Source organism: Xiphophorus couchianus, chromosome 19 (assembly GCF_001444195.1).
Source record: "Xiphophorus couchianus chromosome 19, X_couchianus-1.0, whole genome shotgun sequence".
NCBI lineage: Eukaryota > Metazoa > Chordata > Actinopteri > Cyprinodontiformes > Poeciliidae > Xiphophorus > Xiphophorus couchianus.
Window position 1 is genome coordinate 9,134,986 of NC_040246.1, and position 12,333 is coordinate 9,147,318.

The 12,333-nt window shown below is 37.1% G+C and overlaps 1 protein-coding gene across 1 annotated transcript; it reads right to left on the reverse strand.

Moving 5' to 3' along the window:
• Positions 1-206: 206 nt before the first annotated feature.
• prorp (protein only RNase P catalytic subunit) lies at positions 207-12,171 on the reverse strand. The gene is made up of 10 exons (XM_028000517.1): positions 11,517-12,171; positions 11,279-11,417; positions 10,947-11,181; positions 10,572-10,870; positions 10,424-10,471; positions 10,208-10,340; positions 3,379-3,489; positions 910-1,058; positions 575-773; positions 207-418 (listed from the first exon to the last, which is right to left on the reverse strand). Exons 1-10 carry the CDS (start codon positions 11,854-11,856, stop codon positions 290-292), a joined length of 1,782 nt encoding a protein of 593 aa, XP_027856318.1. The 5' UTR covers positions 11,857-12,171; the 3' UTR covers positions 207-289.
• Positions 12,172-12,333: the final 162 nt, after the last annotated feature.

Consider the following 12,333-nt stretch of genomic DNA (forward strand, 5'->3'; position numbering starts at 1 on the left):
TTTACAATCATATTGTTCCCTTATCACTATTCCCTAAAGTTCATATATTTAGATTTTGTCTGTGTTACAAACATTTTAAAACCAGTCATGACTTCCAAATATCATAGTTTGTGGTAAAAAAAAAAAAAAAAAAAAAAGCTCCATCTTCTTTATTGTTATTCTTAAAGTGATGCTAAAGTTTTATAATGAAATGTACAGAAACTTCACAAGATTTAAGAGTTTTATTCACAAGACTACAAATGAAAACATTATTATTATTATTATTTTACATATCTTTAAAAAAAATTATTCAGTGTTTTTTGGTGAGACACAGCCACCGTTGTGGCACCTCATATGTGCTTCTGTCCCCGGTGTCATCATAGGGAACATGCCAGGTATTTCCTGTAGTCTGGACAATGGTGTCAAAGCAGGGAATACTCTAATCAAGCAGAAAGATGCAGTCAGTCTGTGCCTTGGAGAGAGTTCACACATGAAAAAGACACAGGAGCAGTAGCCTAGATGGTACAATGTCGACCTAATGTTTACTCTTTACAGCCCTGACCTTACAAGAGGTTGTAACCAACCATCCACTCACCAGAAAATTCACCCTCCTGCCAGCGGCGACATACCCAGCCACCACTAGCTGATGGCCTCTCTGCCACTTGAAGAAGAGCCGCCTAGTTACCCCATCTGGCAGGCAGGCCTTGTGGTCCCTCATCAGGTCCCTGCTCACGAACCGACAATGGTTCCCAGAATGCAAAGTGGCATACAGCAGGAACGGGTCGTCCTCAGATCTAACAGGGAGATGGAAGGTGTGAGGTCCAAAATAATTATTTAGTTGCTTCCATCCTCTGATGCCATTTACACCACCTCCATCTGCTTGGTGTGTTAACTTTAGGAAGTGTTACTTTGTCATTCTGAGACTCTCACATGTTTTCAGTAAAGAAGCAATGCGCTTTCTGCTGGATGAGGATCATGTTGTGTCTGTCCCAGGATTTGGAGGGCCTCAACATGTGTTTCCTCCCCAGCACCAGGATGTTGAGGGCCTGACGCTCAAGCTCCAACACCACTGCCAACAGCTGCAACAACACATACAAGTCTGTCATTTGTACCACCCTTTAGTAAGTGCAATGTCGATATTTTGTGGTAGAAAATACAGAATAATTTAGACACACTAGAATCAGCTAATTCCTGGTAAAATGTATAAATACCCTCAAAAAATCTAATTTTACTACAATGGGAAAATCTTCATCTAAAAAGTTTAGAAAGATTCAACCCAATTAATTGTGCATACTTATTAAGTAGAGGGGGGGGGGGGGAGGGGGACGCCCATATTAGGAAAACCTCTTTTTGTTTTTTAAACCACCAATTAATAAATAGGTCATAAAATAAAAGTTCATTGATTGGTTCAAATCTAATTAAGCATAAATAGATAAAGTTACTTGACCTTTATTCTGACATGTTCAAGAAAAAAAATAATCAGAATTTGTACAACGCTTTGGCTGAACAGAGTCATGACATCACCAACTTCATTTATGCTGAATTGTCAATTCTCAGTAAGTCTTTATTAGGCTATTATTAAAGATTTCAGGAAGGCCAGTACATTTCTTTCAACTTTCATTCAGGAGAAGATTTTTTTTTAAAATAACTGGCTTCCAGTTCTGATGGATTCTTTGCAACACATTCAATAGGCATATTATAAATGTATTTATTCATATTTATGATTTTTATCTTGTTGTATAAACCATTAATTAATCAGTTTCCATCTGTAAAAGGAGTCAAATGTTTAGCTACAAAACAATGCAATATTTTCCTCTTGAATGTACCTAAAAGGGTTTTTTATGTTATTTCAGCTTTCCTAAGATCTTCAATAAACAACTTCTAACTGGCTTGTTTATGTGCCAAATCTCAAAAATATCCAGCTAAATTTTGTGAGTATGCAGGAAACTCTGTAAGAATCAACATGTTCATTTTAAGGAGCCACTCATTGGAGCTTGAACCTGCTGAATATTTTGAGCAATAGCAAAACGTGTTATTGAACCATAACTCCAATAGGCTGATTAAAGTCTTTGATGTTTGCACTGAGATCCTGTCTCTGTTTCGGTCTATACCAACTTGGAACAAAACCCCAAATCATGCCTTAAACCACATCTGTCAAACTCAAAGTCCCTGGACCAAATCTAGACCACCATAGCTGTTTATGCGGCCCTCTAGATTCTAGACTAAACACGAAGTGTGCTTAAATATTATGTTATCAACCAAATCAATGTCATTTTTATCTGTTTACTTCCAAATTATATCAACCAGCTCCTCCAATTTCTTGAGAATTATTGTGGAAATTCATGCAAAATCAACAAATCCCTGCACTGTTTTGTGCTAATACATAATTGGGAGTTTATTGCAAATTTTCTCACAAATTCTCAAAATCTTTCTTACTTGTACTAAACAGCTGCCTGAGCCTTAATTGGTGTCAGATTATAGTCCGTGATCCACACAGCAAGTAAAAAAAAAAGTTGCATTTACCATCATAAATAAGTGCAAATATTTCCAAATTAGAACCACAAACACTTTGATTTTTATTGCAAAAGCCACAAAATTCTGGAAGGACTGAAAAGATGCTCAATATTATTTTATTTTAAGAATTCCTTGATATTTTAACAGTTTGTGAACAGGTTTCATCAAATACACCGGCCCTTTAAGAGCATTCATGATCTTGATTTGGCCCCAAATGTAAATGAGTTTGACACTCCTGCCTTTAACCCTTTGCCATCTTTCTTGTTTGACCTTTCCCCTCCGAGGGGCTCAAACGTCTGCACGCCACCAGGTTTAGTGACGCCAACGTTCTGACGAATTCAGCTGGTATTTACGTTTTTCACAGGTGGAGCTCATTTCTGATTTCATTCCCGCAGTCAATTATTTGAATAAAAACTCCTGCCTATGGTCTTAATGCAAATTTCAGCAGCTCTAATTTTCATGATTTATTTTGCTTTCCCACAAACTGCAGCAGATGACTAGATAGGGAAACAGTCTTATCTGTCTGTACTTTCCTGCCCTGCAGCAACAAAATGTGTGAGTACGATGATGCGAGTGTCACACAGACCAGCAGAGACAGACAGACAGATGTGGGCAGTCAGACAAGTAGGTTAGGTAAGTTTAAAATCCGGTATCAGACAGTTTTAGTGCACATCTAAGATTCAGGCAGATGAGGTTATTCATTGTGAAACTGACAGAAAATCCCCTGTGTTGGGAGAAAAAAAAAACACACACTAAAATCTACACGATAAAACTGAGCTTGTGCATCTTTCAAATGAGCACACATAAAGCAGATCTTTTATAAATAAATATGTTGCTTTTAATTAACTGTGTTCCAAGTAATTATGCATCTGTGTGCATTCTCACCGTCTCTGACAGCTTGGTTTTATCTTTGTTGATGTTTGCAACATTCAGCCCGTCTATGACCACATCAAAAGCTGGCTTCCTCTTCACAAACGCTTTAAAGCTCTCCAACTCCTGAACAGAAGCACAGACAGAAAGCAATGACATACGAAGCACAAACTCTGACAGCGAATGACGCTGAAGGAGAAAATAAAGACAATAGATTTGAATAAATAAATGTGCCAGTAATCATTTCTGATCTAAATGCTGCTTTTGAATTTTCACCAGGGTCAGTGTAAAATATAAGTGTAGGCGTTATCTGAAAGTGGTTTAAGATGCAAACACCCCCAAAACAGACCACAAAACTAATAAAAAGCTGCAAAAATAGCTTTACCTGCAAACCTACACAGAAGAAATGCCAGTTGAATTCTAATATAGCATGCTGCCATACTTAAAATGGAAACATGTCTTCAGCTCAGAACACAGCAAAACCTTCACTTGCATGATTCGCTTGTTTGGTTTTAGATTAAAATATCTTGGAGGATGGTATTCCTAAATCGCTTGGGATGCTTTTAGTAAACTATATATAAAGTGAAAATAAATAAAGTTACATTAGTACACACAACTAAGAACAGATGGTTACATAAACTGCACAAAAGGATTTTTTTTCCCTTCAATGTCTGATAATTAATAAGACTAAAATGTCCTAAACTGTGACTGGCATTAATTCAAACATCTGTATTTTAAAGTGACTCTGACATTGCTACCAAAAATCAAGCCTTTAGACAAGGCTTTAGAATGAGAATTACGGACCACAAGTCTGGTTCATCCTCAGGTACAGCTTCCAGATGCCTGAAGGCATCAAATTAATCTGTTCCACCAATTATACATACATATAAATGCCATGGGAATTTCCAGAAATGATTCCACTCAGGAACAAAACAAGTTCTGTGTCCCAGAGATGGAGGTTTTTGTTGTTTTTTTTATTGTGAAATGTGCTTAGCAACCCCAGAGTAAGAACTTGTGAATATGCTGGGAGAAACGGTATTATCTAAACAGAAACATGTCTGTTTTGCAGCAGCATGTCTTGAAAGGCCACTCTTCAAGGAAGAAGTCACTTGTCCAAAAGCAACATTAAACTTCAAGCGGTACAACTATCAGATGAGGACGGGAGAGATCAGGACAAACAGGCAGCTTTACTGACGCAAATATCAAAAGAAAATCCCAAGAATCCTACCGGAGAGTTCAGGTATGGCACACACGTGTCTTCTAAAAAGGAATTAGACCAAATTAGATATAAAGTGATTTGAAGACAGCAAAGTGTCATCACAAAGCCCTGATCTCAGTCAGAAAATGTGTGTCCAATGCTGAGAAAGTGTGTGTGTGCGAACCAAGCCAGTATTAACACTTCTGTCAGGACGGATGGCCCAAAAACCATTAAACTTGTGGAAGGAAACCCAAACTTAGGTAAGCTAGGCATGTTTTCTGGCAATTTTTGATCAATTGTGATCAACCCAACAATTGTGATCAACCCATTAAATTCCTGATTGAGCTGCCGTGGCATTCCCGGTTAAGTATCTTAAGCGTCTAAAAAAGAAGTGAAACCGTTTAATGTATATGGAAAGAAATACTGTATTCAGCTGCATTAATTAGTTGCAGAAGTTTCAATCAAATTACTGACACTCACTTGAATTTGACTTCAGCATATTCAATTACTTACAGCATAACCTGTGACAGAAATGTGGGCTTGAACCCCGCCCCCAACAAGGAAAACAACTCATGGACTTACTTAATGTAAGTCCATGAGTTACTTGCAAAATTTCTTTGAATAATTTTATTTGACTTTCATTTGTGGTTCTCTTTTTAGTATGTCTGTCTTTTTTTTTTTTTTTAGCAGATGCTTAAAATTACTCTGCACAGCAGACGGTTCGAATTGCAGTAGTGGAAACAGACCGTTTTAGCTGGAAGGGAACTGAGACAGACAGTAACAGCATCAGGGGTTTGTTCATTCTTTGACTCCAGAAATGAATCTGGACTCAACCTGCAGGATCACTCATCAGATGGCCCCTTCTACTGACTTGTCAAATGCTAAATAGACCCTTAGAGACCCAACAATCAGTCCTGTTAGTTAGGATTGTCCGAGGACTATAAGGAATGATTAGGAAAAATAATTGGGAGGCCTGTTCTTCTGTGTCTTTAATGTTGGTCTGCATCTTCGTACCATAACAGGAAAGTTGCCATGGAGCTCAGAACAGCACCAGTGTGGAAACATTATTGGTGCTTTCACTTTTAGATAGATATGGAAATAGGCTGCTGTGAATTCCCCAGGACCTGAAACCTGAAACTGTTTGCACAGTATCATTAAGATTCAGCCCAAAATGCAACCTTATAAATGCAAAAAATTTTTTTGCAATATTCCTCCTGTGATGTAACTGTGAGCAGGAAAAAGGAAAAAGGCCTGTCAGGCTGCTGAAAAACCCCCCCTCAACTTTAACAGTAAGTAGTCGCTCACTGGAGTTTGAGATGAAGAGAACGATTGATGGAAAGAAGAAAAAGAGGAGCCTGAGAGCAGACAAAGAAGGACGTGAACGGTAGAGACAAAGTCCAGAGTAACTATCCCGGGACTTTCCAAAGCTGATACCTGAGACCGGCCTCATTGTGCTGACCTGGATAATATGTCTGCTTAAAACACACACACTCCCACATCTGTACACACACTCCTGAGCATACATTACCACTCAGGTGCCTTGTTATCACAATTTGTTTCTGTAAAAATAAACAGCAGCATTTCCACTGACTCAGAGCTGCAGAATAAACACTTTATCACAAGTGACAGAAGATTCTAACGTGTTGCATGTTACATTTAGCCAAGTTACAGGCAACAGAGAGGGATCGCCATGGTTAAAGTTCCTATTACAACAATTAAAAGGTTATATAATCTCCAAAGAGCATAAAAATTTTAATTTAAAATACCAAAAATAATTTCTACATTTCAAATCTCATAGAAAGCGGCTTTCAAAGTCAGTCTTTTTGTTCCTCAAGTCATAAATAATGTTTTGAATGCATCAAAGAATCTTTCAGATATGAAACGGGGGATTTTTATTTATTTTTTTCTTGAAAAGTTTTTTTTAACTTATGGAAGATTCTTGCATACTTTGTTCTTTTCAGATTTTTACATACCAATGTCTCCTGTCTGTAGCAGGTAAAATAGATCTACTTCAGTTTTACTGGCACATTTAGAAGCAGTTTTAAAGTTTTAGAAGGTTTTTATTCTCAGCTACTGATTATTATTTCCTAAACTCTATTTGTCCTTTTTTAAATTTAATTTATAAATGGGGTGATTGGAAGATTAAAATAATGTTGCATAAGTATTAACAACTTTAATCTAAAACTGTTGAAGCACTTTTTGGTTTTATTTTAGCTCTCAGTCTTTCTGGGTTAAAATTTATCTCAGCGATCCCATCTTCAATTTGGAATATTTTCCCACATTTCTTCGCCAAATTCTGATCATACCTCATATCCTCGTTATAGCACCCAGCAGATATTTTGAGATATCACAATTTGAGTTTGGCTGGGCCATAATAAAGCTTAAATCTTCTAATGGAGCTGTTTTTCTATTGATTTGTTTGTTTTCAGTTACTGAAATGCTGAAAGATTAAGTTCCTCTTGATCTTAAGGTTTCTTGCAGAAGCCAAACGGTTTGGGTATTTTTTATTTGGAACTGTCCATAAGTCCTCTAAGACCTCAGTTTTACCTTAAGAAAAACACCCCCAAAGCATAACTCTGCTTCGCTGTAGATACAAAGTTTTTCAGGTGATGTGCTGTGTTGCTATTGCACCAAACATACCATTTAGAATGTTATAAAAATTCAACCTTGATTTTATCAGACTATAAAACATTTCCTACACATCTGAGAGACTTTGAATGTGTTTTTGCAAAATGCAGCCAGGTTTTATTTGTAAGAAGATGTTCTGCTTTTCTCCAATTCCCCATAACTGAGACATATGAGGAATATGGGAGGTTGTTGTCACATTGTCCTTGAAATATTATGTTAAGGCCTTCTGAGAAACTCCTTAGGTTGTTGTTTATATATTTTCATGAGTTTTTCGTCCACTTGGATTGGACTTTCTTTTGCACCTTTCTCCTTTTGCAGTGAGATTTAACTATGAACCATTTGAGAACAGCTGAACCACTCAAAGGTGCTTCAAATGATGGCGCATTCTGTTTGTTCTAAAGTCCCATCATTCTAATACGGACATCCGCAGGTTGTGCACAGTTATGCAATTAGCATGTTTTGTTTATTTTTCTCCAAAGAAAGATCTCAGATTTTCAACTCAGTTGTACAGTTTATAATTGATTAAAGGTTGAAAAATGTTCTGCGTGCATCTTGATCTTTTTTTTTTTTTACACAATAACACCTGCCCTTTTAGAAGGGGTGTGAAGTCGTTTCAATTTTGCCAGATTGTGCCCATATTTACATGGCACGCTACAAGTGGGAAGTCCCCAAATTTAAATAGCTTATCTAACCACAACCGCTATCTGAAGAGTGAAGAACTTCAAGGAACACTGACAAAAGTTGCTCTCTGGTCACAAATAAACATGGCACATTATTAGTTGCATATCACTTGTGCTGCCAAGGTTTTTCCTGTGCATGTTTCTTTAATTTTATTGTAAGTAAAGCACTGAAAATCAATGTCAACACCATGCCTTCTCCTGTAGTCCTGCAGGGAGCATTAAAATATCAGTATTTTAAGACCCGTTCTGTTTTATTCAACTGCCCGTCACGCCGGTGGTGTGTCTTTGGTTTTGTATTTGTAAAGATTTAAGCTGAATGACTTACACTTCGGATACATTGAGCTTTCACATCATATTTATGTCACATGTCCTCAACAATGGGATTTAACTTTATTTAATGCAGGGGGATTTTATCATTTTTGTTTTTATATAAATCACACTTACCTTTCCAAAACATTTCCAATGAACAAACATAATATAAAAAATTTTATATTTAACTTTTACCACTGAAATCTAAAAGGATCATATTTATGCCTGTGAGGTAAGATGTCAAAAACAAATATGATTTTTTTTCTTAAAATGATATTTATAAACCAGCAAGTTAAAAATCTCAAGACAGACATCACTTTAGTACATATGAAATTTAATTTATAAAATGTTTTGGAATCCAGTTTTAACTTTCTAAAAGTAGTTTTTAGAAACTTCCTATAACCCAGATTAAAAAAATGCTGTGCGGTTTTTGTCACTTTATCTTAAACTAACAGGCTTTCGTCGACACGCAGTGTATATATAAATCTAAATCTTGATCAGAAAATGTTCAAATGTTCTTGAAGTACCAGTTTTAACTTACAAAATAATAAATATAATAATATTAAGAAATAAAACCTTTTTTTTTTGCTTTATGCCAAACTAGTCATAAATGTGTATATCTTAATATAAAAGTGTTAAAATCTTCTCTAAATGACTGGGATTTTTTGGTTTTTGTTCTGATTCATAATAATGAAATAGGGACTATATAATTTTCTTCCAGGCAGTTTTTCTTATTTGCTGCTAATTCCATGAAATAGGTTTGTTCATCTGCAAAAAACTGATTTAAAACTTGAACCCAACGCCGTTGACGGAGCTCTGGGTCCATTACCAGACGATAAAGTGAAACTCAGCTCAGAAATTGGTAACAGTCTGAACGGGTCAATTTCAGTCATCAGTCGGGTGTGTCTGTGTACCAATGATGCCCTCTAGCAGACGCATGAGGCAGGTCCTCACAATTATTTTGAAGTCTCTTAAACACATGACTTGTAGATTTTGTTTCTCTAATGCTATAATTTGTATTTATATACGCATATATATATATACTTTCCATCGTATGCTGACATGAGGTTTCGAATACAGGAACCTTATCAGAACCAGGGAGATTTTCTGGAATAATTTCTCTCCACCTCCGTTTCCACTGCAGGAACCAGGCCCAAATCAGACAAAAGCAAAATGTGCTGTGATAGCACTTTTATGGACTTTGAAATAAAAGTTGATCTTCGATCTGGAAGGACATTAAACATTTCTCAGTGGTTGAATATTCCCAGAATTTTATTTCAGTTTTTCCCTCCTCTGCAGTTCATATTTTCTGTACCAAAAGTTCTGTAGTTGTTTCCAAGCACAACATTTAACCTCAGCCACTTATGCTGATAATATCATTGCTTTTCGGAGTTTGTGTTTAAATACAGTAATAAATTCTATCCAGTGGAAACATTTGATCAAAGGAAGCACCGACTTTCTTTCTCACAGTTACCATGGAAACTGAAAAAGAGAGTACTGCTCCAATCAAAGCCTTTTTAAGAGACTTTAACTTGAAAAATGTAATATTTTTCAGCATTTGTGCTCAACAACAGAGATTAATGTAGATGTCCACGAGTGTTTCAATGAAGCAGACACACTGCTGCAAGTGTGTGAGTCTGCTGTTCCTACCATACTCATTTCACAAGTTTTAATTCTAAAAAATCTGTAGATTATTACATTACATTCTTTTTATGAGTTGAAATTGATTTTAATTCAGTTTCAGATCTTAACCACAATGAAACTGTCATAAATGATGCCTTCAGATAACTGACAGTGATCCTGATCATGGAATGATTTACACCAAGAAACTCCAGGTACTTTAAAATCTTCTGGGGCTTTTGGTCCCTGAAAGCAAAGCCTCCTTAAGACCAGTTTTAGTTCAAATTTTAGAGAAACTCTTAAACTTAACATCTTAGTCTTAATCTCTCCTTAAACAATTATGACTTTTAAAGATGAGAAACAACATAAATCAATTTTTAAAAGACGCTGTTTTTGTGCGAATCCGTACCTCAGGAGTGGTCTTGTTGAATACATCTCGCCCCTGAATGACATCGGTCATGACTCTGTCCTTCAGCTCCTGATACTCCTCAGCACTCAGTTGGATAGACTCCAGCTCTGACCCACAACACCTACACACACCTCTAAGGAGAGAAATACTTTTTAAATAAATGGCACAAAACATCACAAAGGGAACCGTGTAAAAAGTAGCAAAATGTGTATTTACTTTGGGGTAGCAGTGCTCCAGGCTGCAGTCCATTTCTGTCCATTGAGACTAAAATCAGGAAGAAAGACATAAATGAAGAGAGAAAAGAATAAAAAATGATGGAAAAAAAACTAAAGCACAGGGAATAAACTTTTCCATCACTGCTTACCTCTCAAACCAGCTCTTTATGGTGTTTGCAACGTTCTGCTGGGGATAGATCTGGTTGTTCCTCATGTACACCAGAACTCCCAGCAGCCTCTCATGCTGCTCTGACTCAGTCATGGCTCCCATTTCTTTTTCCCTCTCACCCTCTTTCACGCCTGTAAAAAGTGCATCCCAGGTCTCCTGATGAGGACTCAGTCCCTTTTCAATAAGCTCATCGTATAAACCCCAGGCAGTAGTTGCATCTCTGTGATGAACTGCTGCTGCAATAACGTCACTATAGTTACGCGGTGATGGTGTAAAAACCTAAAATAATACAAATCAAAAGTTAATAAGGAGAGTATGTACTCAAGTCATTTTCCTAAACAAGAATGTACTTCACCTGCTTGATCTCCTGCAGGATCTCAACTGCTTCCCTCCACCTCGCAGTACGGCCAAAGGATTTAATAAAAAGGGAGGAAGCCCCCGTGTCGAGTGAAGGGAAACTTCCACGCATGATTTTGTAGATGTCAAACACCTCATCGTCGTGTCCGCCTTTCACACACAGTGTCAGGTAGCGTAGCAGCAGCTCATAGGACAGCGTGCCCTTTTCCATCGCCACAAAAGTCAGCAAGGACCTGGAAAAGCGAAGGATATTCACTTTATACCAAATATTCCTGTTTACTGAAAGGAAAATTGGCTTAAAACATTATAGACACTCTCATCATCTCTTACTTTGCTATGTTCAGCTCTGATCCACAAGTGAATAAGGTGTTCATCATCTGGATTTCAAAACGTTCCCGGTTTTCTTGAGATTCCTTCAGGTCTTTCCACTCAGCAGGAAGCAGAGGCCGTTCAGGAGGCTGATACTTTCCTATGAAACACCTCTTGTTTAGTACAACAAACCAAAGCAAATATGGAAGTAGGACTGTGTGGTTGTAAAAAGATACGTCTTAAATTGCAGTCACCATACCCGTCATGCGTTTCTGCTCCTCTTGATGTTGTTCCTCTTCCTCAAAGACTGCTGGTGCCTTCCTCTTCATCAGTTCTGCTGTCCTCTTTGCTGTCCCAGCAGCAAAAACAGATTTGGGAAAAGAGGTCTGCAGCAGCATGCTGGATTTCTTAGTGTTTACATCCTCTGTACCATGTCTGATAGTTCTGTTTGCTATTCTAGTTTGTCCACTGTTCTTTCTGTCTATCTGTCTGCCTTCCAGGTTTGGCTTAATATCTCTTGTGCATAGAAAGCGTGCAGTGGAAGTTAGTTGTGGTGATATAAAACAAATTCTGAATTTTAATAACAAGGTAGAACCCATTCTTGAATGTGTAACTCTTCAAATATTCACATGTAGGTGAAGCAGCAGTGATCCTTTATCTATGTTTTAAAATAGAGATGTTAAAGTATTATTTTCTATACAAACTGGCCACATCCTGTATAGGTCATTCCTGATCAAACTACCACTTACTCCTTTAAAATATCAGCGGTACTTTAAACAAAACTTTTACGGCTTATTTACTCATAATTATAACTCACGGCAACCAATGTCCACAAAAACTGGGACTAAATAATTTCAGGCTGTTTCCAATTGAAGGCACGAGTTCCAAGATGCACAGTTACTGCGTCATCAGCAATAGACTGGGGTCCAATGCTGCATTCAAGGTAGCTCGGAAAAACAAATCTACACAGCAACTTCTTGAGATATTTAAATTCAAATGAAGCAAAGAAGTAATATAATTTAACCACATGAAAAATGTTTTTGTTAAAAACTAAAATACATTGACAATGGTCTAAA

What these genes read in the sequence shown, in the direction of transcription:
- prorp (XM_028000517.1), bottom strand. Translation starts at nt 11,856, where the DNA reads ATGGGTTCTACCTTGTTATTAAAATTCAGAATTTGTTTTATATCACCA. An exon ending in ATAAAGAGCTGGTTTGAGAG is followed by an intron (nt 10,472 to 10,571) that starts GTAAGCAGTGAT and finishes TCCTGATTTTAG; the next exon opens with TCTCAATGGACAGAAATGGA. An exon ending in TGGAGCACTGCTACCCCAAA is followed by an intron (nt 10,341 to 10,423) that starts GTAAATACACAT and finishes TTCTCTCCTTAG; the next exon opens with AGGTGTGTGTAGGTGTTGTG.